Source organism: Macaca nemestrina, chromosome 2 (genome assembly GCF_043159975.1).
Source record: "Macaca nemestrina isolate mMacNem1 chromosome 2, mMacNem.hap1, whole genome shotgun sequence".
Classification (NCBI taxonomy): Eukaryota; Metazoa; Chordata; class Mammalia; order Primates; family Cercopithecidae; genus Macaca; species Macaca nemestrina.
Genome location: NC_092126.1, coordinates 158610560 through 158635253, shown reverse-complemented (window position 1 = coordinate 158635253; position 24694 = coordinate 158610560). Strand labels below are relative to the sequence as shown.

The window sequence follows — 24694 nt, the reverse complement described above, 5'->3', positions numbered from 1 at the left end:
CTGAGGGGAGGGCCAGGGATAGCATGGGGAGGGAGTGAGAGTGGAACAGGAGGAGGGAGGTCGGAGAACTCAGCTTAAAAACAATCCTGTCTTATTGTGCCAGGGCAAGTGTGTGTGTATACACACATGCACACACACACACACACACACACACACATATCCTGAAGCATACCTCTACAAAAGGGTCACTGTTCTCTCATAACAACAGTGATTCCCGTACCCACATGTAGCAGAGACTCATTGTTCACAAACCTAGTCCTTTCCCTCTAGTCATCATTCAAGTAGCCAGGGAGTCAGGTAGACTCCCAGCCTCTTTGCAGCTAGAGGTGGCTGTGTGACTGAGTTCCAGCCCATGGAATGCGCGCAGAAGCACTAGATGATGCTTCTAAGTGAGTGTAAGATTCTGGGTTTCACCTCCTGAGGCTCATGGTCATGAGCCCTCTTCATCCTCCAGTCCTAGCAGGGACAGCAGCTTCCGGCAGTTACTAACCTATGGCCAACCTTACTGGGTGCTCTTTGCTCCTTCAGCCCTTCTAACACCTCTGCAATCAGCCCTGTCGATGAGATTCCCTGTTTAAAATGACTGGAGTTATTTCTGTTTTCCTGACTGAGCACTGATACCAGTGATCTCTGTTGATACCCCAGGATTCTACAGCATTATTGGACAATTGGAATCAGAGGCAAATAACACATCAACAGATTCCTTGCTCGTTTTTCCAATTCACAAATAACAAAGGCACTTATAAACACTCAAATGGAAACCCTTTACTAAAAAAACCATAACTTTGTGGACATACTAAAATGATCTTAAACAAAACCAGTAGCAACTCACACTGTGAACGCTCTTATGTAGATCTGGCAATTAATCTAAACTCAGGCATGAACAGAGTCTTCCAGTGACGGCAAACGACTACAGGAGTGATTACTGTTCTCAGCTGGGTTGGGTGGGTGGGGAGAGGGAGGCATCCAAAGCTAGGAGTCACCATGTGCAATGATTCTGGACCAGTGAGCAAATGTTATCCATAAACACAATAAAAAGGCAGAAAAATCAAGAGTTTAGGGGAAAATCTAAGATCCAGAGTCCACGGGGCATGGCTGCTGAATGGTTGAGTACAATGGGTGCGCCCAGGATCTAGGACCAAAGGCTGAGGCCAACGGCACATGCTCAAAACCAAAAGGGAGGATCCCAGCTCCTCTTCCACCTCCTGTATCACACACACATCCACAGATCAAGAAGGGGCCTCGAGAAATACTCAGGGATCTCAATTCAGCCACATGGGACTGTTGAGTCCGGGGACCCCTTGTGTCCCCATCAGTCTCCAACTCCGTAAGCTTCATTTATGCATGTACATGACTGCTTGCCTGTCCTTCGCAAACCACAAATGAGCAATCTCCTGAAAGTCAATAAATGTCAGAACAGTCCTCGGGGTTCGGAACAAAGACTCTGCCAGTCTAGGCTTGCCCTTGAGCAAATGGTACCAAAGGACCTGTCTGGGGAATGCAGGATTGTTTCCCAGGATCCTAATCTCGAAATTCAGGATAGGTCCCAACTTCCTGTCTCTGCTTGTGTTCCACTTCCTATCGTGTCTTGTTACAGGCCTACCGTTCCTCAGTAATAACAGTGACTCTCAGCAATAGAAAGACTAATACTATAGAGAGTGCCATCAGGAGCCCTCTGCTCTGCTCCTCACAGCAGCCCCGTGAGGCAGGGAGGGAGGGGGCCCCGCTGAGGGCTGAGGAGACAGAGGCTGAGAGAAGAAACCTGACAGCCCAATCTCACAGCTAGGGCTTCTCACAGCCAGGGCTTCCCCTAGCACTTGCAAGATCTGTGATTTTCCCTGCACCACACTCAGCTAAACATTACTTGCCCTTTTTGCCCCTAAATTTAAGTCTTTCAGGTTTCAAATTCTAACACTCTGGACTTTGCATAACAGCAAATACATCTGCCTTACCCATGAATGCCTTTGTGATGATAGAAACCTTATTCCTCTTTCATGCGCGCCTTCATTTTCCTACTCTGAAGGCTGGTTTGCATATGCGTTTGTTTACCTGCTGGTATATGAAAAGCCTTTCATTTCCTTGATCTTACTGGACTAGTGAATCAGCCTCAAGGGTAGAAACTTAGAGCAGGTAGAAACTTCAGGAAACCCTTTACCCAGAGAATGAAAATATAACTGACTTAAAATGGGTTTGGTGACTGAGCCCCGGCAGCTTGTTTCAGGATATTTAGGGGTGTGTGCCTACCTTTTCTCACCATGTGACAAAAAACTATAACTAAGTCTTCCCACAGTCTGCTCATCAGAGACTGGGTGGGAAGAGCGTAGGTTTGACCCCAAGGGAGTAACCCTGATGTTCTTGGAGAAAGAGAGAGACACTACGGAAGCTCAGCAAAAGAGAGAGAAAGAAGGAAAAAGAAGAAACCAAAACAGAGAGAAAGGGGAAGAGGATGAGATGGAAAGCCCCAGAATAAAATACCAAATAGTCCCCCTCCCAGATGCCACGCTGCCTCCCAGGCATCCGCATAGAAGTAGCAACTTGGAGCTGGGCACAGTGGCTCACGACCATAATCCTAGCACTTTGGGAGGCAGAGGTGGGTGAATCACTTGAGGTTAGGAGTTCGAGACCAGCCTGGTTAACATGGTGAAACTCCATTTCTGCTAAAAATTACAAAAATTAGCCAGGCGTGGTGGTGCTTGCCTATAGTCCCAGCTACTCGGGAGGCTGAGGCATGAGAATCACTTGAACCCAGGAGGCGGAGGTTGCTGTGAGCCGAGATTTCACCACTGCACTCCAGGCTGGGTGACAGAGTGAGACCCTGTCTCAAAAAAAGAAGTAGCAGCTTGTGTGTCTCAGCTCTTCTCACAGGTGCCTTGTCCAGCCTCGCCACATTCGTGACGCCATTCAGACTTTAGCTAGTGCCCAGAGCTCGCCTCTCGGGAGAGGACTGGCTGGAGAACTCAAAGCGGCTCCCTTGCATCATGAGAGCTCTGGCTCTGTCCTGCGTGCTCTCCCGTTCTCTTCAGCTCCTGTTCTGACAGGCTGAGGGGCAGGGCCACAGTCTGCAGTACGGGCAGACATGCAACAGGAAGACAGAACGTCAGCTCCCCTCCACATACACACAAAGTACTGGATTCTCCTGAGTCTGCATCCCCAACTCCTTCCCCTAAGGCAGAAGGAAGGAACGCCTCACCCCAAAGAGGCCCTCCCGCAAAGTCCACGCTAAGATTCTCTGAGTGCCACCACCCAGTCATTTCTGTCACCCAGGGGAGGAGGGGATGGAAGGGCTGGGGTGATGGTTGCTGAAGGTTAGGCCAGTTCTAGGCTCTCTTGTGAAACACCAGGAGAGAGGTCTGGTCCCAACCATGGGTTGCTCTCTTTAGGACCTAGTGTCCCAGATTTGGGCCCCAGTCATCAATTCCAGCATAACATGCATCCCATTCAACATCCTATTACATAGACATAATGGGCTGGGGAAATGGAATGTCCCCTATACTCAGCACTGGGTCTATTGTGAAGTAGAGATAGAGGATAAGGGAAATAAGAAAAGCAAGGGGCGGCCGGGCGCGGTGGCTCAAGCCTGTAATCCCAGCACTTTGGGAGGCCGAGACGGGTGGATCACGAGGTCAGGAGATCGAGACCATCCTGGCTAACACAGTGAAACCCCGCCTCTACTAAAAAACACAAAAAAATAAACTAGCCGGGTGAGATGGTGGGCGCCTGTAGTCCCAGCTACTCGGGAGGCTGAGGCAGGAGAATGGCGTAAACCCAGGAGGCGGAGCTTGCAGTGAGCTGAGATCCGGCCACTGCACTCCAGCCTGGGCGACAGAGCCAGACTCCATCTCAAAAAAAAAAAAAAAGAAAGAAAAGCAAGGGGCAAATCGGTCCCTCAGAAAGGGCAGCATAAAACATGCCTGAGGGCAAGAGTCCTCTCCTCCCTGAAGACCCTCGGCCTGGCAGGGCCAGCTTGACAGGTTCCAGCGGTGTGGCGACTTGGCGCCTGGCCCAGGATGATCCCTCCGCCATGCTCCTCCTTGCTAGGGTCTTCCTACCCAAGCACCCAGGACAAGAAGCCAGACTCCTGTCCGTCTGAGCCCGGGGGCCTGCGCCCCATGCTGGAAAAACCATGACTGCTTGGTGGGTGTTTTTAGTTCAGAAGGGGAAGTCGTTCTCCTGTGAATAATCTCCATACTTGAGCAAGGTGGGGGGCAGGTTGAGGGGGATAGGGGGTTGTCTAGAAAGGCGGGGAAGTTGCACCTGAGTGGGAAGTATCTCAATCCTGCATCCAGCAAGCAGAGCTGAGTAAGAGGCTGGAAAGTTCTGCCAGAGGCAGTGACATGAGCTCAGCCCCAGAGGCCTTTTGCCTCAGTCACCAGCTAAGTCTTCATGAACGCGTTTGAAATGTGAGATGACACCTTTTCTCCCTTCTGGGAGCTGGAGGAAAAGCAATCAGTTGAGAAATTCTGCTTCTGTCCATGCAGGTCAGGGGTAGGTCAAAGCAAGACCTGGCCTGCCCCTTTCTCTCCAAGTGCACCTGCAGAGACTGGTTCCACCTGGATTACACACACATGCAAACCAGCAGATGGCTTCCTCAAAGTTAATTATTGGATTATTAATTAAACATCAGAGAATATGCCCAAGCTGCTGCTGAACTGCAATCCAACGGGCAGACTGAGGAGCCTCATTCCTTTCCCCTGCCTCTGAACCGGCCCCATGTGCTGGACCACAGGGATTGAGAGCTGGGCCGGGCGCCAGCATGGCCGTGGGCTCCATGGGCTACAGCCCATATGTGCAGCTACATGCCTGCCTCAGGAGGGGTTTGTAAAGTTTAGATGAGATGATAGTTGTGAAAGCTTGTGTAAACACAAAACACAACAGAGGATTTTAAATACATACGAGGATTTCTTCAGGGAAGTTGGAAGGAAGACAAAGAGGTCTTTTGACTGCATTTGCTGTTTTCTCCTGCTAACTTGTCTTCACGTTTAAAGTGGAATCCTTGCTCTACAGCTCAGCCCTGAAAGCTGCGTCTCTAACCCCTGCCCAGCCCAGGCATTCTGAGTGAAAGAGAGCCCATCCCTTCTGTTCTGTAGTGGGAGTTCCAGAATGGACCTCCAGTGAGTGCTCTGCCACGCGACTGATGCTGGAAATGAAATGGCTCTGCAGCCAAGGAAGCAAGGATCCATTTGGAGCCATCAAGGTCTTATTTCCCTGGATTAGGATCTGGGCAGCACCCTTGGTCTGTATAGATTTAGTCATTCCTAGGAATGTGAGATCTTCGTGGCTGTGTTGGTCTCTTCTACCACCAAGCGGGTATGAAAGCTGTGGTCAAAATCTAGTCGTTCCCACAGACTCAATCTGTTTTTTTTTTCTCCATACCTGTGCATCTTCACACTTGTTCAAGGCTGGGATTCTCACAAGCGCATGACCTGGTCACACATGGCTCAGCATCCGAGGTGGCAAGACCGTCAGACGCTGTGACAACATTGATGCCGAAGTTCTGCCTCCCAGACCCACACAGCAGCCTCAGAACTCAGAGTCCAGAGATGAGCTCTGGACACCTGATGTCATCTGGCAAACAACAAAACGCCACAGCAGCCATGCCAAGGCCACCTAAACAAGGGCTTCCTCTGCCCTTCCCAACCTCCTTGGCAAAAGGGCAGAGCTTTTCCTGCTGGACTCGGGCTGCCGCAAGGAAGTCCACCTGGATTTAACACAAGGAGGAGCAACATAGACCCTAATGCCCCCTCCCCCTAGTAACAGGCGAACCACTGAAACATCAGCTGCAAAAAGGTTATTCTTCCAGGTGCTTCAGTGGATCAGCCAATATTCTATACATTTAAGAATTCGTATGGAGTGAGGAGACCCATCCATATAGTTAAAATTTTGGGAATCATGTTAATATTTTACATACTCAACATCAAATACAATTAAATCAACAAAGATGAGAGTTCAAAATCTAAATAGAATGCAAAGAGCTACAAATTATCCTAGCTGTATTTCCAATGAATGCCATAACCATACTTAAAGTGGAAAAAGAACTAACCGGAGTAACTTATGAACATAGTACTTTGACTATGTATCACAGTCTAAAATAAAAACAACTGCAATTAATATTAAAGGCCGGATCGAAAATGTGAGTATTTGTAGGAGTATGAATTACCAATTCTAAATCTGCTTTCTGTGTATTGTAAGCGAATAACAAAATATATTGAATAGGAGTGAAGTTTCTCATGGTTGGAGAAGGAATTCCAACTAAGGAAAGAAGAGAAGAATAACCCCCGTAGTGATGAATTGGAGACGTATTAGTATGAATTTATGGTTTTTAATATACAGAGACCCAGATAGATCAATGTACATATTTATATTTACATTCCTTCCCTCTGCCCACTTAAAGTGTCTATAAGGCCAGGCACAGTGGCTCACACCTGTAATCCCAGCACTTTGGGAGACAGAGGCTGGAGAATTGCTTGAGGCCAGGTGTTTAAGACCAGCCTGAGCAACATAGTGAGACCACACCGCTACAAAAAATAGAAAAATTAGCCAGGTGTGGTGGTGCGTGCCTGTAGTCCTAGCTACATAGGAGGCTGAGGCAAGAGGATTGCTTGAGCCTAGGAATTCAAGGTCACAGTGAGCTACAATCATGCTCCTGTACTCCAGCCGGGGCTGCAGAGGAGACCTTGTCTCAAACAAACAAACAAAAAAAAGTGACTATAAGCCAAGACATCCCAGTGGCAATGAACGTACCTAGCACCCAGATCTGATTTCTAAGAATGATAGATCTTTCTATCTATCTTAGAATGAAGGATTTCTAAGAATGATAGAATGATCTATCATTCTTCACTTTAAGGAGCCAGGGCTCCTTGCGGAAGTTACTAATTCAAGGCTAGAGCGGAGAACGTGCAAAATGAGTCTGGAATATCTTGTGCCAGAAAGTAGGGAAGTGCTAAAAAGAAAAAAAATGACAAGGATGTGTCAAAAGGACACAAGAGCCCACTTGAAGGGGCTCCCACTAGCCAAATCTGGCACAATTTGGTCCTGAAAGTAAACAATAGCAATAGAATATTCAAGGAATAGAATAAGAATCTGAGTCCATATGGACATAAATAAATAAATTAACTGTTTTTTTTTTTTTTCTTTGAGACAGGGTCTTGCTCTGTCACTCAGGCTGGAGTACAGTGGTATGATCATGGCTCACTGCAGCCTCAACTGCCTAGGCTGAAGCAATCCTCCCGCCTCAGCCTCCTGAGTATCTGGGATTACAGGCGTGTATCACCATGCCCAGCTAATTTTTTTATATGTTTTGTAGAGACAGTTTTGCACTGTTGCCCAGGCTGGTCTCAAAATCCTGGCTCAAGTGATCCTCCTGCCTCTGCCCCGCAAAGTGCTGGGATTACAGGTGTGAGCCACCCTACCTGGCCATGACTAATCATAATATATTTATTTCTGCTCATTGTCACCGAGTGGACCTGGAGGCTGAGGGCTGGAAGAGCAACTGGAATTGCTGTAGTCCCAAACATATCCCCTTTCATGTTGATGTGGCCCTGGCCAAGGTATCATTCCCGTGTGGCAGCAAGAAGAGAAAGCCCTTCCTTACAGTGACAAGCCAACTGATCCATATGGAAGGAATTAGGGGGTTAGAAAATCACCATTTTGCAGCCATCACAGCAATAGCCAGTTCTGCCAAGGATCATCAATGGATACTAATGCTAGTGAGTGAAGGATTAATGAGGAACAGGGTATTTCTATAGTCTCAAAGCATCCTCTACAAATTACTTATTAACTACAAAGAGAAATTAGTAACTTTAGAGTGGATTAACCTAGTGGACACCACCTTAAATAAATAGCCAAAGTTAACATCACCAACAACGGGACAAATGGAAATCACGTAGCTCCTACTATGATGTTCTGGGAAGAGCACGCCATCACTGCTGTGGTGTTCCTACCAAAAATAGAAAACCTAAATCTACCTGTGACAGATCATGCCCCAAACTGAGGGACATCACCCCCAGTTCTGCCTATAAAATACCAAAAAACAAAAATAAGAAAACCTGAGGACAGTCTACAAAATAACCAAAATGTGTTCTTAAAAAAAAAAAAAAAAAAAAAGTCAAGGTCATAAAACACAAAGAAAGGCCAAGGGACTGCTCCAGATTAAAAGAGACTAAAGAGATTATCACAACTGGCCAGGTGTGGTGGCTCACGCCTGTAATCCCAGCACTTTGGGAGGCTGAGGTGGGTGATCACCTGAGATCAGGAGTTCGAAACCAGCCTGGCCAATATGGTGAAACCCCATCTCTACTAAAAATACAAAAATTAGCTGAGTGTGATGGTGGATGTCTGTAATTACAGCTACTCAGGAGCCTGAGGCAGAAGCATCGCTTGAACCTGGGAAGCAGAGGTTGCAGTGAGCCAAGATCGCACCACTGAACTCCAGCCTGGGCGAGAAGAGTGAAACTCTGTCTCAAATAAAATAAAATAAAGAGAGAGAAATTATCACAACTAAGGGTCATGTATGATCCTGGATTGGATCCTGGAAGGAGGTCTGGCGGAGAAGCTAGGGGATGTTAGTGGGATAACTGGCAAAATTTTAATGTAGAGTTATGGATTAGAAAATAGGAATTTTTTTTTTTTTGTTGAGATGGAGTCTCGCTCTGTCACCCAGGCTGGAGTGCAGTGGCATGATCTTGGTTCACTGCAAGCTCCGCCTCCCAAGTTCACACCATTCTCTTGCCTCAGCGTCCCAAGTAGCTGGGACTACAGGCACATGCCACCACGCCTGGCTAATTTTTTGTATTTTTAGTAGAGACGGGGTTTCACTGTGTTAGCCAGGATGGTCTTGTGCTCCTGACCTCATGATCTGCCCGCCTCGGCCTCCCAAAGTGCTGGGATTACAGGCGTGAGCCGCCTCGGTCGGCTGACAATAGGATTTTTGAATGTTATATGTCCTGATCCTGAAACAGATATTGTGGTTAGGTAAAAGAAGATTCTTGTTCTTAGGAAATAGACTCTGAAGTATTCATGGATAAAAGGACATGATGTCTGCAAATCATTTTTATACGGTTTAGAGAAAATATATACATATGTATAGAGAGAATGGTCTAATGATAAAGCAAAAAGGCAAAGTGTTAACAAGTGGTCAATTCGAATCGACTGAGTCAAGAGTATGTGGGGTTTTTTATTGTATTATTACAACTTTTCTATAAATGTAAAATTTTGTCAAAATAAATAAATAGGTTGCAAAACATTATGAATGTATTTAATACCATTGAACTCTACACATAAAAATAGTTAAGATAGTAGGCCTGGGGCAGTGGCTCATGCCTGTAATTCCAACACTTTAGGAAGCCAAGGCAGGAGGGTCACTTGAAGCCAGGAGTTCGAGACCAGCCTGGGCAACATAATCAGAAACTTTCTGCAGAAGAGAAAAAAGGCAGGTGTGGTGGCACATGCCTGTAGTCCCAGCTACTTGGGAGGCTGAGGTGGGAGGATTGCTTGAGCCCAGGAGTTCGAGGCTGCAGTGAACTATGCTCACGCCACTGCACTCCAGCCTGGGCAACAGAGCAAGACTTTGTCTCAAAAAATAAAATAAAATAAAATAAATTTTTATAACCAACTATAATAAACACAAAAATACAGTTACAGAAAAAAATGGTATAAACCTTGACAATGTAAAAATAATAAAGCAACTATTAAAAAATGGAAATGAAATGAGAGAAATGGAAGGAAGTGTATGTGTGCCAATGTCCTATATTTCATATGGGAAATAGGAAGTAAAATGATAACAAATTAGGAACCTAAGAAACTGAGGTATAAGGATATTATTTAAAGTTACAATGAGAAAAATTAGAAGACATGAAAACCAGAAGCCATTAGCAATGACTGCCACTGGGGAATGGAAGTGAAGGAAGAGGGGAAGAAGGCTTTTCGTTTCATGTCATGCGGTATTGTGTGAATCCTTCTCACTGCATGCATGTAGTACTTCTATGATAAAAACCCTAGACCATGCACAGTGGCTCACACCAGGAATCCCAGCACTTTGGGAGGCCCAGGCAGGTGGATCACTTGAGTCCAGGAGTTTGAGAACAGCCTGGGCAACATGGCGAAACCCCGTCTCTACTAAAAATACAAAAAAATAAGCTGGGCATGGTGGTGTGCCCTTGCGGTCCTAGCTATTCAGGAGGCTGAGGTGGGAGGATCATCTGAGCCTGGGAGGTTAAGGCTCCAGTGAGCCACGATCGTGCCACTGGACTCCAGCTGGGAACAGAAAGAGGCTCTGTCTCAAAGAAAAACAACAACAACAACTAACTTATTTTATATTTAAAGAAAAAATTACCACATTATTAGAAATATGTTTAAACCAGAATGGGTTTTTTGGCTGACCTAGCGTTAGGGATACCATTTATGGCTATATGTCATTTCATTCAGTGGATGAATTCACCAAAAGATTCCTGTAATTTCAATCACATTTTAAAATGTATTGAATGAATGGAACACTTAAAGATGGTGAATCCTTTTGTAAAATCAATGCCTACCTCAACATTTTTTGTGTATCTTTAAGTTTTTAAATTTGTTTTTGCTTTGTGTTATTCGTTACTAATAACTACCTAAAATTAAAAAGGAAAGTGACTCAAAATGAGTCATGGCTTTTTGTTTTAAGTTAAATTCTGTGAATGCAGAGACTCATGGCAGAGCAGGAACGCAACTATTTTTGGCTTAGTGAGGGTTGCTCGGCCACCATTGCCTCAAGTTAATCAGTAAGCCCCTAAAGCCTGTAACCAGGGACAGTGATGTTATTTACAGGATATCCGCAGATTGGGAAAATAACATGCTAGAATTTTTACACAGGTGAGTGATTTTTACCACACTACCCTTTTTTTTTTCTTTCTGGCTGTTCATGTGGGGAAGAAGACATTCACACAGCAAATCAAAAACAGGCTGGACACAGTGGCTCACACTTGTAATCCCAGTGCTTTCAGAGGCTGAGGCGGGAAGATCACTTGAGGCCAGGCAAGGAGTTCATCACCAGCCTGGGAAACATAGTGAGACCCCATCTCTACAACAATTTAAAAATTTGCCAGACATGGTGGCACGTGCTGTGGTCCTAGCTACTTGGGAGGTTGAGACGAGAGGATCCCTTGAGTCCCAGGAGTTTAAGTCTGCAGTGAGCTATGATCACATCACTGCACCCCAGCCTGGGTAACAGAGTGACACCCTGTCTCTAAAAACAAAACAACACAAAACAAAGGGAATGTAAATAAGACCTTTCTTCCAAGCAGTGGTAAATGTTAAAGCATTATTGTATTAGAAATGCATCAAAGCTGGGTGGATGGCTGATACCTGTAATCTCAGTACTTTGGGAGGCCCGTGGGAGGATTGCTTGAGCCCAAGAGTTCGAGACCAGCCTGGGCAAAATGGCAAAACCCTGCCTCTACAAAATATTTTAAAAATAGCCAGGCATGGTGGCATGCACCTGTGGGCCCAGCTACTCAGACCCAGGAGGTTGAGGCTGCAGTAAGCCATGATTGAAAAAAATAAGAAGAAGAAGAAGCATCAAAGCTAGGTACTACCTCTAAAGACTTTTCATGTCAAGCACACCCACCCTTTGATTAAGGTGTTAAAATTCAGAAAGAAACAATTTAGGAATTCGATTATACTTGATAATTATTGAAGAGCAAAAAGAGATACTGAATTGAATTATACTGAAGTATGTGTATTTCTTTTTAATTTAATTTTATTTTTTTGAGATGGAGTCTCACTCTGTCACCCAGGCTGGAGTGCAGTTGTTTGATCTCAGCTCACTGCAATCTCCACCTCCCGGGTTCAAGTGATTCTCCCACCTCAGCCTCCTGAGTAGCTGGGATTACAGGCAGCCGCCACCACACCGGGTTAAATTTTTTTTGTATTTTTGTAGAGACGGGGTTTCACCATGGTGGCCAGGCTAATTTTGAACTCCTGACTTCAGGTGGTCTGCTCGCCTCGGCCTCCCAAAGCGCTGAGATTACAGGCGTGAGCCACCGTGCCCAGCCATATGCATATTTCTCTTTATCCTACTACAATTAATTGATAATGTTCTAGGAATACAGAACTGTCTAATGTTTTAACTGTTATTCTGAAGAGAGATATTTTGGTCAGAGAAAGTATAAAATGAATGAAAAAGTAAGCTAAAACTCAGTTACTCTCCCCTACAGGAAGCTAGGGTGTTCAATGAGGCCAGGCGGCCAGAGTAAAAGCACCACCTAATGGCACCTTATTCAAATTACAAGAATAGTACTTCAGAGGCATTACCATAGCATCTAGGTGTTCCTTGCAAAGCCCAGAAGATTAAATGATGGCAAATGCAGTATTTTGTCTATATCTGACTATGGATGAAATTTACCTTAAGGCAGTGAGAAGGTTTGAAGTTACCTAATCCCTCTATTAATAGCTAGGCAGAATGTATTAACCATGTTTTTTTTTTTTTTTTAATCTGTATCTAATGATGTTATGACAACTTAAAAATCTTGCTGACCAAGGACATGAAAAACCTCTACAATGAGAACTACAAAACACTGATGAAATAGAGGACACAAACAAATGGAAAGACATCCCATGCTTAGAATTATTAATGAGAAGAATTACTGTTGTTAAAATGACCATACTATGCAAAGCAATCTACAGAGTCAATACAATCCCTATCAAAATACCAATGACATTCTTCACATAAATAGAAAAAAAAAAAAAAAAAACCCTAGAATTTGTATGGAACAACAACAAAAAAGAGCCAGAATAGGCAAAGTCATCCTGAGCAAAAAGAACAAAGCTGAAAGCATCACACCACCCAACTTCAAAATATACTACAAAGCCATGGTAACCAAAACAGCATGGTATTGGTATAGAAGCAGACACATAGACCAAAGGAGCAGAATAGAGAATCTGGAAATAAATCCACATATTTACAGCCAACTGATTTTCAACAAAGATGCCAAGGACATACATTGGGGAAAGGACACCCTCTTCAATAAATGGTATTAGGAAAACTGTATATCCACATGCAGAAGAACGAAACTAGACCCCCATCTCTCGACCTATACAAAAAGCAACACAAAATGGATTAAAGACATAAACGTAACATCCAAACTATAAAACTACTAGAAGAAAACATAGGGGGCATGCTTTGGGACATTGATCTGGGAAAAGGTTTTATGGCTAAGATTTCAAAAGCACAGGCAACAAAAACAAAAACAGACAAATGGGATCATATTGATCTAAAAAATTTCTGTACAGCAAAGGAAACAGTAAATAGAGTGAAAAGACAACCTGTAGAATGGGATAAAATATTTTCAAGATATTCATGCAACAAGGGACTAATATCCAGAACATATAAGGAACTCAAACAACTCAACAGCATAAAATGACTAATCCCATTAAAAAGTGATCAAAACATCTAAATAGACATTCCTCAAAAGAAGACATACAGGCCGGGTGCGGTGGCTCAAGCCTGTAATCCCAGCACTTTGGGAGGCCGAGACGGGCGGATCACAAGGTCAGGAGATCGAGACCAGCCTGGCTAATACGGTGAAACCCCGTCTCTACTAAAAAATACAAAAAACTAGCCAGGTGAGGTGGCAGGCGCCTGTAGTCCCAGCTACTCGGGAGGCTGAGGCAGGAGAATGGCGTAGACCTGGGAGGCGGAGCTTGCAGTGAGCTGAGATGCGGCCACTGCACTCCAGCCTGGGCGACAGAGCGAGACTCTGTCTCAAAAAAAAAAAAAAAAAGAAGAAGACATACAAATAGCCAACAGGCATATGAAAAAATGCTCAACAGCACTAATTATCAGGGAAATGCAAATCAAAAACACAATGAGATACCACCTCACACCTGTTAGAATGACTATTACCCAAAAAATGTAAGATAACAAGTGTTTGTGAGGCTTCGGAGAAAAGGAAACCCTTGTGCACTGTTGGTGAAAATGTAAATTATTACAGGCATTATAAAAAACAATATGGAAGCTCCTTAAAAATTAAAAATAGAACTACCATATGATCCAGCAATCCCACTGTATATACTTATCCAAAGAAAAGGAAATGAGTATATCAAAGGGATGCCTGCACCCCCATGATTATTGCAGCCCTATTCACAATAGCAAAAGGAGTCAACCTAAGTGTCCATCAAAAGATGAATGGACAAAGAAAATATGGTAAATGTATACAATGGAAAACTATTTAGCCATAAAAACGAATGAAATCCCATCATGTCAGCAACATGGATGGAACTGGAGGTCATTAGGTTAAGTGAAATAAACCAGGAACAGAAAGACAGATATCACATGTTCTCACTCATATGTGGAAGCTAAAACAGTTGACTTCATGGAGGTCAATAGTAGAATGATGGTTATCCGAGGGTGGGAAGGGGATTGGGGGATAAAGAGAGGTTGGTTAATGGGTACAACTGTATAGTTAGATAAAAAGAGTAAGTTATAGTGTTCTATAACACAGTAAGGTAACTATAGTTAACAGTAACTTATTGTATATTTCAAAACAGCTAGAGGAGTAGATTTGAAATGCTCCTAAAACAAAGAAATGATCAATGTTTGAGGCAATGGATACCCCAATTACCCTGATTTGATCATTACACATTGTATATATGTACCAAAATATCACATGTACCCCATAAATATGTATAATTATTATATATCAACTTCAAAATGTTTTAAAATCTTGCTGGCCTAGGAAAGACTGACCCTCCCAGACCTAGCCAATTCTCAGAGATAGCAAAAGGCTTAGCCATGAACATACCTTTCTTAAGCAAAATAACCAATGCTGAGTCTATACCTCCAAAAACCACCTCCTCATCTAACTCACATACCACACCAAGATTTCTCCTGATCCAAATCATTCCAGAGCCACGCATCTGGCAACCAGAGGCCACCCCTACAACCCAGAGCCCACTAGAATTGTTCAAACTGCCAATCCTAAGCTGTTCACCGTGCCCTGCCTTTCCTCTCCTGAAAAAAACCCAATAAAAGCTTTGGGCTGGGCATTCCCCTCACTCCTGTCTTCAGCCCCCTGAGCATCCCTAGTGCTTCCCCTGTGGCCCTGCGTGGCATAGTGTATTCTCTTTTCTCAAGCAAGGTAAGTAACAAAAATCTTCTTTCAGTGACATTGACCTCTCCATGTTCTCACCTCTGTAAGTTAAAAGCCTGCAGGTACAAATGAGTCACAGAACCCTGCCTAACTCATTTCAGTGAAGAACACTGTCACTCCAGTTTCTAGGTAGGACACTTTTATCCAGAAAATGTCCCCACTCTATTTTTTACAAATATGCAGCATTTGGGGCCCAGCTGTCATTTTCAGGCAAAGTAACCAACGGGGCTATAAAATGGAAAGTGGGAAAGACGGAGGAGAAAGAGAGGAAAGGATGTCAGTGTGCACATGAAATACTTGTGCCGCATCTCAATCCTGAGAACAGGATCTGCCATTTCTCTCCAACTCCAGGAGCATTAGCCTCTTATCTTCTGCTGCCTGTAAAGCTGCTTCTGTCCCTTGGCCAGAGGTGGTTTTATGGTGAAGCTAACAGCTTAAGCCTCAGGACGCATCACTTGGCATTTGGTCCCTTCCAAAGATTATGCCAAATTTTCTATTTGCAATTTGTATCCTTTCTACTAAAGAGAGTCCATAAAAATGGTATGAGCTTCATGCCCTACAAAACCTGGGATAGTGAGGGGGTCATGGCCCTAGGAATCCCAGAAGCGAGTCCTGCTCTTCCACCCAACCATTTGGGCCCCAGTGTCCTCATCTTAAAAAGAGGGGCTTCAAGAGATAGAAATATGTTTAAAGAAGAAAAAGAGGGGCTAACAAGACCGTCTTGTCTGAAGTTCCCTTTTCCTTCCTCCTCAGCCGCATTCATTTCTCTACATCTACTAATAAAGCAATATGTTATTACCTGGCATGTGGCTACCGAGGCTCACTTTGCATAATGGCTTTTTAAAGATGTTTAAAAAGCTTGGCCGGGCGCGGTGGCTCAAGCCTGTAATCCCAGCACTTTGGGAGGCCGAGACGGGCGGATCATGAGGTCAGGAGATCGAGACCATCCTGGCTGACACGGTGAAACCCCGTCTCTACTAAAAAAAAATACAAAAACTTAGCCGGGCGAGGTGGCGGGCGCCTGTAGTCCCAGCTACTTGGGAGGCTGAGGCGGGAGAATGGCGTAAACCCGGGAGGCGGAGCTTGCAGTGAGCTGAGATCCGGCCAGTGCACTCCAGCCTGGGCGACAGAGCGAGACTCCGTCTCAAAAAAAAAAATAATAAAAAAATAAAAAGCCCTGAAAAATGCATCGTAAAAATAAAAGTCAGTTCTTAACCATACACTAGCTAATGAACACTCAGAAAATAAGAGCTAAGCTTTTGTAATGAAGCCTGACACCCATACTCAAAATTGGGTGTGTCAGGGTCAACTCAGGGCTATGCTCTGGGGCCAGTAGCCTTGCTTCTAACCTGGTTCTGCCACTGTTTGTGTGTGGCTCTGGGCAAGTCATTCAACATTTGTGTCCTCCTGGACCCACTACTGCTGGAACTCAAGTTTCTGGGCTTGCTTCTTGACACGGCAAGCAAAGGGACTAGGCCAGAGGATCTCTGAGGACTCCTCTGTGTCTTGATTGTTTGGTTCTGTTTCTATCTGCCTCTCTTGCCGGTGCCACCTCCCTATTCACCATTGCCCCAAAACTTGACCAGACTCTATCTTACCACGTCAAGCTAACTCGGGTAAGCCATCTAATTAAAGAGGAAAAGACAGAGAAAAAGTGTGTATTAGTCCGTACTTGCATTGCTATAAAGAAATACCTGAGACTGGTAATTTATCAAGAAAAGAGGTTGAATTGGCTCATGGTTCCACAGGCTGTACAGGAAGCATAGCAGCTTCTGCTTCCAGGGAGGCCTCAGGAAACTTTCAATCACGGTGGAAGGCAAAGGGGAGGCAGGCATCTTACACGGCCAGAGCAGGAGCAAGAGGTCCTGGGAGGTGCTGCACACTTTTAAACAACCAGATTTCATGAGAACTCACTCATTATCGGAACAGCATCGAGGGAATGGTGCTAAACCATTCAAGAGAAACCACCCCCAGGATCCTATCACCTCCCACCAGGCCCTACCTCCAACACTAGGGATTACAATGAAACATAAGATTTGGTGAGGACACAGATCCAAACCATGAGACAGCAAGGGAGGAGAGGACACAGAAGGGAAAGAGCTGGGACGCTGCACAAGAAGACAGGGAGCAGAGTCAGAACCCAGGCAGGCCTCAGCGACCTGGAAACTCCTCCTCCTGCGCTGGGGCCAGACACCATGGTCCTGATGGGGAGCCTACTCCCACGGCCGGCAGCGGGTTTTTTCCTAGAACAATTAGCCAGACTTTGGCCTGCAGACCTCCTTGAAAAGGGTCCACATGGACCCACTAGTGCCACACTTCAAGTCTCTGTGGTAAAGCAGAATGCAGAAGAAAGAGCATGAATCTGGTATACTAGGTAAACTGGCTTTTGGTGACTTATTCTCAGGCCAGCTTCCCTTTTAAGTTGCTATTGAGACTCTCCAACCCTGAGAGAAGGAAGACAAAAGCCTCGGTCTAGCTGCAGGCACTTCTTGTTCCATAAGAACTAGGAGATTGCTGTTGTTTTGTGTTTGTTTTAATATCTCCAGCAGGAGCTGGAGATTCTGGCAAGAACTGTCATTCAATAAACACCTGGTAAATGAAACCGAGTTTTCTCCCTATTCCTGACGCTAAGAGCATGAGATTCTGCTGGACTTCAGACCTCCACACAGCTTGTCAGCTTGCCATCTGTTTTTGTCTCAGGCTACCTGCTTTCTCCTGCCAACTCAGTCTTCCTGAAACAACCAGATTGCAACAGTTCTCTCTGTCCAGTACCTGGCAGAGACAAGCACCCAATCATGGCTCGTTAGCCTTCCGTTCACCTCCCTCTGCACCGGCTGTTTCTTTCTTAGTTTTTAAGCCCCAGGTTTCACAGCCTACTCCGCTGGGTTTCCATGTGCAATCGGCTTCATCCAATCATCAAACGAGCATTTTACTTAGTGCTTGTCATGTGAGAGGCACTGGCCCAGACCCTTCCACATATGGCATCTCCTTTAATCTCATAAAAACCCTGAGAATCAGGTCCACTGACCCCATCACATAGTTGTGGAAATAGACTGGGAACCCGTGGGTAATTTGCCCAAGGGCCCAGCCTATCCAGCAGCATGGTCAGAATGGGAAACCCAGAACCCAGGTTTGAGTCTACCACCAAAGCACACAAAGTGCCTCCGGACAGAGGCCCCTGGAACAAGACTTGGCCTGCCAGCAGCTCGGTGGGTCTCCAAACACACACTCATATTCCCAAACCACTCCAGACTCACCCAGGCCTAGAAAGCACCCACCATCCTCAATAGACTGCCCACCCAGCAGGTTGTCCAGAACAATGTCCCACATTCTAGTGTTGGTTCAAGGTATGATTCTGGGTTTGAGACTCCTGCCTTAGGTCTTCCGTCTGACTCAGCTGTGCTGAGTCATGCATTTATTTGCCAATGGATTCTTCTGCTTATTTATACCAGTACCCCCTGGATTAAATACATACTCCCCACCTTAGTTTTATTATTAGCCATTTATATAACATAAGCTGAATGCTGACCAGGAACCAAGCACTATACCAAATATTTATGCAAATTATCTCTTTTAATTGTCTTCAATCTCTACAGTAGTTTCAATCACCGGGCAGTCATTTTGTAGGTGAGGAAATGGAGGCTTAGTGAGGTTACAAAACTTGTTCAAGGTCACAAAGCATTAGAGCCAGGACTTGACCCAGGTAGCACATGCCCCCTCAACCACCACACCATTAACATTCAGATCTACAGCTCCTTCCTAGCTGGTTCACTTATTACTGACCAGTCTACACACACACACACACACACACACACACACACACACACACACAGAGAGAGAGAGAGAGAGAGAGAGAGAGAGAGAGAGAGAGAGAGAGAGAGCTACCCTATCTGGTCCTAAAATGATTAAAGCAAACCAAGAGTTAATTCATTCACCCTCCACCTAACTTCCAAGTGTCCCCACCCTTGCCAAACTTCCTGTGAGCTACTTTCTAATCACCGTGACCAAGAGAAGAGCAGGTCAAGACTGAAGGTGGCATGACACTCACTAGCCTGTCTTCCCACTGGGCACTGCCTCCTCATCTTGTGTTCTGCAGGCCCCAAATCTCCTAGCAGAATTTCTGATCCCCAAGACTGGAATACAATTTTTCAAAGGTTCACAGGAAATTTCTTGAGGGCCAGCCACTCCTAGAGTTCAGCTTCCAGCATGTTAGCCACCTAACCTACTCTGTTCCCCCGCAGAGGTCCTTGATTTACCATCTGGGTGGCTTTCCTTATACCATTTGGAGCAGGAGGCACATAGCAAAAAGGATGAAAGCTTGGGACTTGGCATCAAACGTCCCTGGCTTTACAGTGCTACAGTTCTTCTGTCAAACCAAAATAATCATATCAACTTCAGAATGTTATAGTGGAGATAAATGAGGTAATGCATATTAAGTGCTCAGTATACAGTAAGTGCCCACTAATTGGTAGCTATTATCATTTTCTCACCCTCCCACCTGGAATATGCTTCCCAAGTCCACCATATGTTCCACTTCCACCATTACTTTAAGACTTAATGCAAATGGCAGCTCACCCAATTCCTAGCCAGGTGAGTTCAGTTCAGTAGAAGCAACACTGATGGAGCATCTTCTACACACAACCCACCACGCCAGGTATTGGGGATACAAAAATAAATAAGACATGCCCTTGAATTTAAGTTCACAGCCTTAAGGGAGACAGAAAAGAAACAGCTCATTTCAATGCTACCTAGTAAGTGCAGTGACACAGGATGCTGTGGAGCAGGAGGGGTGAGTTAACCACCACGGAGGGCCCTGGGGGCCAAGATGAGGAGTCTGAGCTGAATTCTGAAGACAGTGAGAAGCTATTGAAGGAATTTAAGCAGAGGGGTCAAATGTACAGATGTATGCTTCATAAAAGAATCGCTTTAGTAGCAATGTGGAAAAAGAAGTTAAGAGAGTATGAATCATCCAATCAAGAAATGGTATCCTTAACAAGACAGTGCAGGGGAAGGAGAGAGAAAGAAAGGATGGATTTCTAGATCATGAACACTGAAGGCCTTAAAATTGGGCATTGGGCAGTGTCCAATCCTTCTATGTTTAGATATTAAGAGAGAAGGAGGCAACACAGAGGTCATTGTATCCATTACATTTTAGAAATCAACTCTCTCAGGGCACTGAGGACAATTTAACTTGCATTGTAGTTTTCTGTTGTTTGTTCATGTGGTCAATCAACTAACGTTTACTGTCCACTTAAGTACCAGGTCCTACCTTGGGTGAAGGTTTCAATGACAAATTGTCGATAAGAAGCATCAGCAAAGATCAAGGGAAAGATATAAGCCTTGGGGAATGGTGTGGTTTGGCTGGAAGGTGTGGCAGGAAGAAGACGACGTGGGGAACCCAACTTGAGACTCAGGCGGGGTCAGACTGTGTAGGGCTGAGGCTGGAGAGTTTGAGCCTTGAGTGGTGCACATGAGGAGACACCAAAGGTTTTTAACAGGGAGAGAGGAACAGATGCTCTCACAGGGGAGAGTCCAGAATGTCTTATTTGTCTCCTTTGGGAATTCCTGGGGCCTCACGTTTTCCATCTGGGTTTCTGTTTCATGTTGGTTCTCTCCCCACTGGTGGGGCTTGTTCCCCTGTTATAAGGCTGGGAAACCCTCCTGCCCCTCTCTAGAAAGCAGGGCAGAAGCCCAAGAGATAGTGGAAAAATTCATGTTGAGTGATCATGGATGGCAAAGACCCTGGGTGCACGTAGTTTCTGGATAAACACCTTAGTATGGTGTATTAGTATTATTATTATTATTTCTTCAGGGACCAGTTCTCTGTTTCTGGGGAGAGCCACTTCAATTCCATATCTACAGAATGCATATTTGCTATAACGAATGATCAGCAGGAAGAAGATAAAGGAAAAAAAAAAAAAAAACAAACAGCAAACACTAGGGCATCCAGAAATCCTTTTGGCTTCAGAACATAAGAGTTTTTTTCAGAAATAAATTTACCTTCTTACATTGGTTTGATCCAGAATTAAAATGAGTTCATATTATGTGAGTCCTCACTGTGACTGTCCATGGAAGGCGTCTCAGGATGGGGTTTGGAGTTGTGCGAGATCTCAGGATTCAAAATCCACCACAGATAATGCCAAAAGTTTTCTGTACATCAACAGTTAATAACGGCTATAATATTTTGGCTATATTTTCTCATTAAACTGGATGACCAAAAAAGACTTTGGAGTTAATTACGTCTAAAGAGTGCACTGTAATGTTTGCATCCAGCCCACCCTCTGGGGATCCTGGTGCTCACAGGCCTCCATCACAGACCCAGCACATCCAGAGCCTACCTGCTGGGCTGCCTCGTGGAAGAGCTCCTGCACCTGGGACATCTGGGTCATTCTCCAGCAAACGGGATCCTGGTGATCTGGACAGGGAGACTGCTCTGGAAGGTAACAGCATCCTTGGTCAGGCTGGCTCTTCCTCTCCTCTGCTCTTGTTGTCCATCCTTTCCCTCTACTAGAATTGTTCAAACTACCAGGCGAGGCCCTGGCCGGGGAAGAAGCCTTGTCTGCCTCATCTGAAAACTTGGCCGGGTTACCTTTTTGGTACCCAAGTAGATCCTGCTGGTCCTTCAGAGCCCACCTGTGCTCAAGCGTTGCTGCCCTAAAGCCTCAGGCACTCCCAGCTCTCTCCTTCTTCCCTGAGCTCCTTAAATATGTGAGGGTCACAGCCCAGCTGCCCAGCCTTGAGGACACAGAGTCACACTCCTCTCCTGCCCTCAGGTGCCTCGTGAACCCCTCTCTCCAGGCGGAGGGCACCATGACTCACTAGACCTGGCTGCAGGTGGTGAGTGAATGTAGCTGAGCAGAGGGGAGAGCGGCCATGAGGAGGCTGTCTTGGGGCCCTTCTGGAGCAGGGCCAGAGAAGGGTAGGGGAGTGAAGAGGGTGGGTGAGAAAAGGCTGGACAGGACTAGGGCAGCTCCTCAGTCCACCCCCAGGCACCCACCCCTTCGTGCTGGACCTGGCTTTCCTTGAGGGGAGGGGGGAGTTTGTACCCCTGATCTGTGTGGCCCTTCTCCCCAGCACAGTGCTGCAAGGTAGACGGGGCTCAGGACCTTTTGGAAGAAGGAGGAAGGGGTAGGACGAGAGCAAGAGGAAAGGGTAGAGCTGGTCATCCTGGGAAGAAGGCGACTAAGGACAGCAGCCAGCGCTGGCGAGGAGGGAAGGCGCCCGGGCACTAAGAGTGGAGGGTTGGGGGAACAGGGTTAGCCCAGTGGGAAGCTGGGAAGGCTGGGGGACTTCGTAGACCGCAGTCCTGCCAAAAGCCGCGTGACAGGTAAAGGTAAGGGGTCAGAGCACCCGCGTGACCCCGGCTGCCCGCGCCGCACAGAGCAAGGGACCCCAAGCTTCCACCCGCCCTTCCCGCCGCCCCGCAGAGCCCGCTCCTCCGCGGAGCCCCCACCCTCACGTCTGGGCCGCGCTGGGACCCGGACCCCTTGGTACCCCACGCAGACGCGAACCCCCACCCCGAGTACTGGGGCCACGCCCGTGTGCCGGCGCGCGGGTGACCGGCGGTAGGGGAGAATCCACCTGGGCGGGGAGGTGGGGGCAAAGGTGACCCCAGACCTGGCTCCCAACTGCGGGCCGGGGAGAGGAACTGTCCCGAGACCACCCGCTTCACCCCCCACAGCCCTTCCGCCCTCACCTGCTCCCGGGACAGCCAGCTCCCAGCGCCGGGCCGCCCGGTCCCCGCCCCGCCCCGCCGCCACGTGGCTGCCCCGGCTCGGCTGCACGGGTCCCAGCTGTCCTGTCCCGGCGGGGGCACCCCTGCCACGCCAGCACCGGGAGTCTCGGGCCCAGCTGGAGAGGCGGCGGTGCAGAGGCTTTCCCTCCGCAAGGGTCGGGCCTTCGCGCCTAACTGGACAAGAACTTTCACCTGGGCAGGGGCAGGGCTGGGAGAAAACAGGGAGTAGGGACCGCAAGCCCACAGGCTCAACGTGACCAGCCACTGCCGCTCCCCCCTCGACAGTGCCACCAGCGGAGGTGCCCAGCCCCGGGACCAAGGGGCTAGGGACAGGAGCCTACCCTGTGCGGCCCTGAGGAATGGCTGTGAGCACTGCACGCAGGACTGAGAAAGCCCGGGGTAAGCCCGGAGTGCAGGGAAACCCGCAACACCCGGGGCAGGTGCCGAGAAGCATCTGGACAAGCTGACCGAGACCCCGGTACCGGGGGTCTCCATGTGCTCCTGGCTGCGTGATCAGGTGACCCCAGACTCTGAGGGCGTGGAAGTGCTTTTGCCGGGAAAGTGCTCTGGGCATGCTGTATAGGGGTGAATTACCCTTACCACCTTCAGCAAGACCCAGAACTGCCTTTCCTAGGGGTGAAGTAAGGTTTCCAGGGCCTCATGTTGCAGGAAAAAAAAAACCTAAATTAACATACAGAGAGATTAAATTATCTCCATTCCCAATCTGGCATATTTCCTAAACCTTAAATAACTTGTGAGGCTTCCATGTGGGCTTCTGAGAAACAGGAGGGCAGCTGGGAGAACTTCCCACGCCCACAAGCCTTTGTGTGAAAATCCCTAAAAATAGAGGTTGTTCTTTTAAAAACAAAAGGGAAGGCTAAGCCATGGGAACACTGACAGAACCTAACCTCTCGCTTCTGCTCCAGCAAAGACGTGTGTGAAGATATAGAACATCAAATTTGCCATTTTTACCATTTTAAGTGTACAGTTCAGTGGCATTAATCACACTCACAATATTGTCCAGACATCACCGCTATTTCCAAAACGTTCATCGTCCCCAGTAGAAACTCTGTACCCACTAAGCACTAACTCCCGTTTCGCCTACCCTCAGAGATAACTCCCTTCATCTACTTCCTGTCTCTATGGATTTACCTATTTTGTATATTTCATGTAAGTAGAATCATACAATACTTGTCCTTTTGTGTCTGGCTTACTTCACTCAGCATAATGTCCTCAAGGTTCATCCATGTTGTAGCATGTGTCAGAATTTCATGTCCAGCAAAGAAGTTTTTAATAACCCATCTCTGCCAGAAAAAAAGACCCCCCCAAAATTACAGATTAGCCATCTATGAACAAAGGATGAAGAGGCAGACAGGTTAACACAGTCATATTACTGGAATCCATTATGCAGTCACCCCTTGGCATCTGCAGGGGATTAGCTGCAGGCTCCCCGACCAATACCAAATCCATAGATGCTTAAGTCCCTGATATAAAATGATGTAATATTTGCATTTAACCTACACACATCCTCCCACATACTTTAAGTCATCTCCAGATTACTTACAATACCTAATTCAAGGCCAGGCACAGTAGCTCACACCTGTAATCCCAGCACTTTGGGAGACCAAGGTAAGAGGATTGCATGAGCCCAGGAATTCGAGACCAGCTTGGGCAACATAGTGAGAGCCTATTCTTTTCCCCACAAAAGAAATTTTAAAAATTAGCTGGGCATGGTGGTGCATACCTGTAGTCCCAGTTACTTGGGAGGCTGAGGTGGTAGGATTGCCTGAGCCCAGGATGTTGAGTCTTTAGTGAGCCATGATCATACCACTACATTACG

At 46.4% G+C, this 24694-nt stretch overlaps 1 protein-coding gene across 2 annotated transcripts in view; it reads right to left on the bottom strand.

The window, feature by feature from the left end:
• LOC105470251 (solute carrier family 12 member 8) overlaps positions 1–22876 on the bottom strand; it is a 130735-nt gene extending 107859 nt beyond the window's left edge. For both annotated transcript variants that reach the window (XR_011620306.1, XM_011722050.2), the window contains exons 1-2: positions 22816–22876; positions 21458–21552 (exon numbers count right to left, since the gene is read on the bottom strand). Coding sequence is in view for 1 of the 2 variants with exons in the window: in XM_011722050.2 (XP_011720352.1) it covers positions 21458–21508 (51 nt within the window). In the remaining variant the exon portion in view is untranslated. The remainder of the gene's footprint in view (positions 1–21457; positions 21553–22815) is intronic.
• Between the last annotated feature and the right edge of the window lie 1818 nt (positions 22877–24694).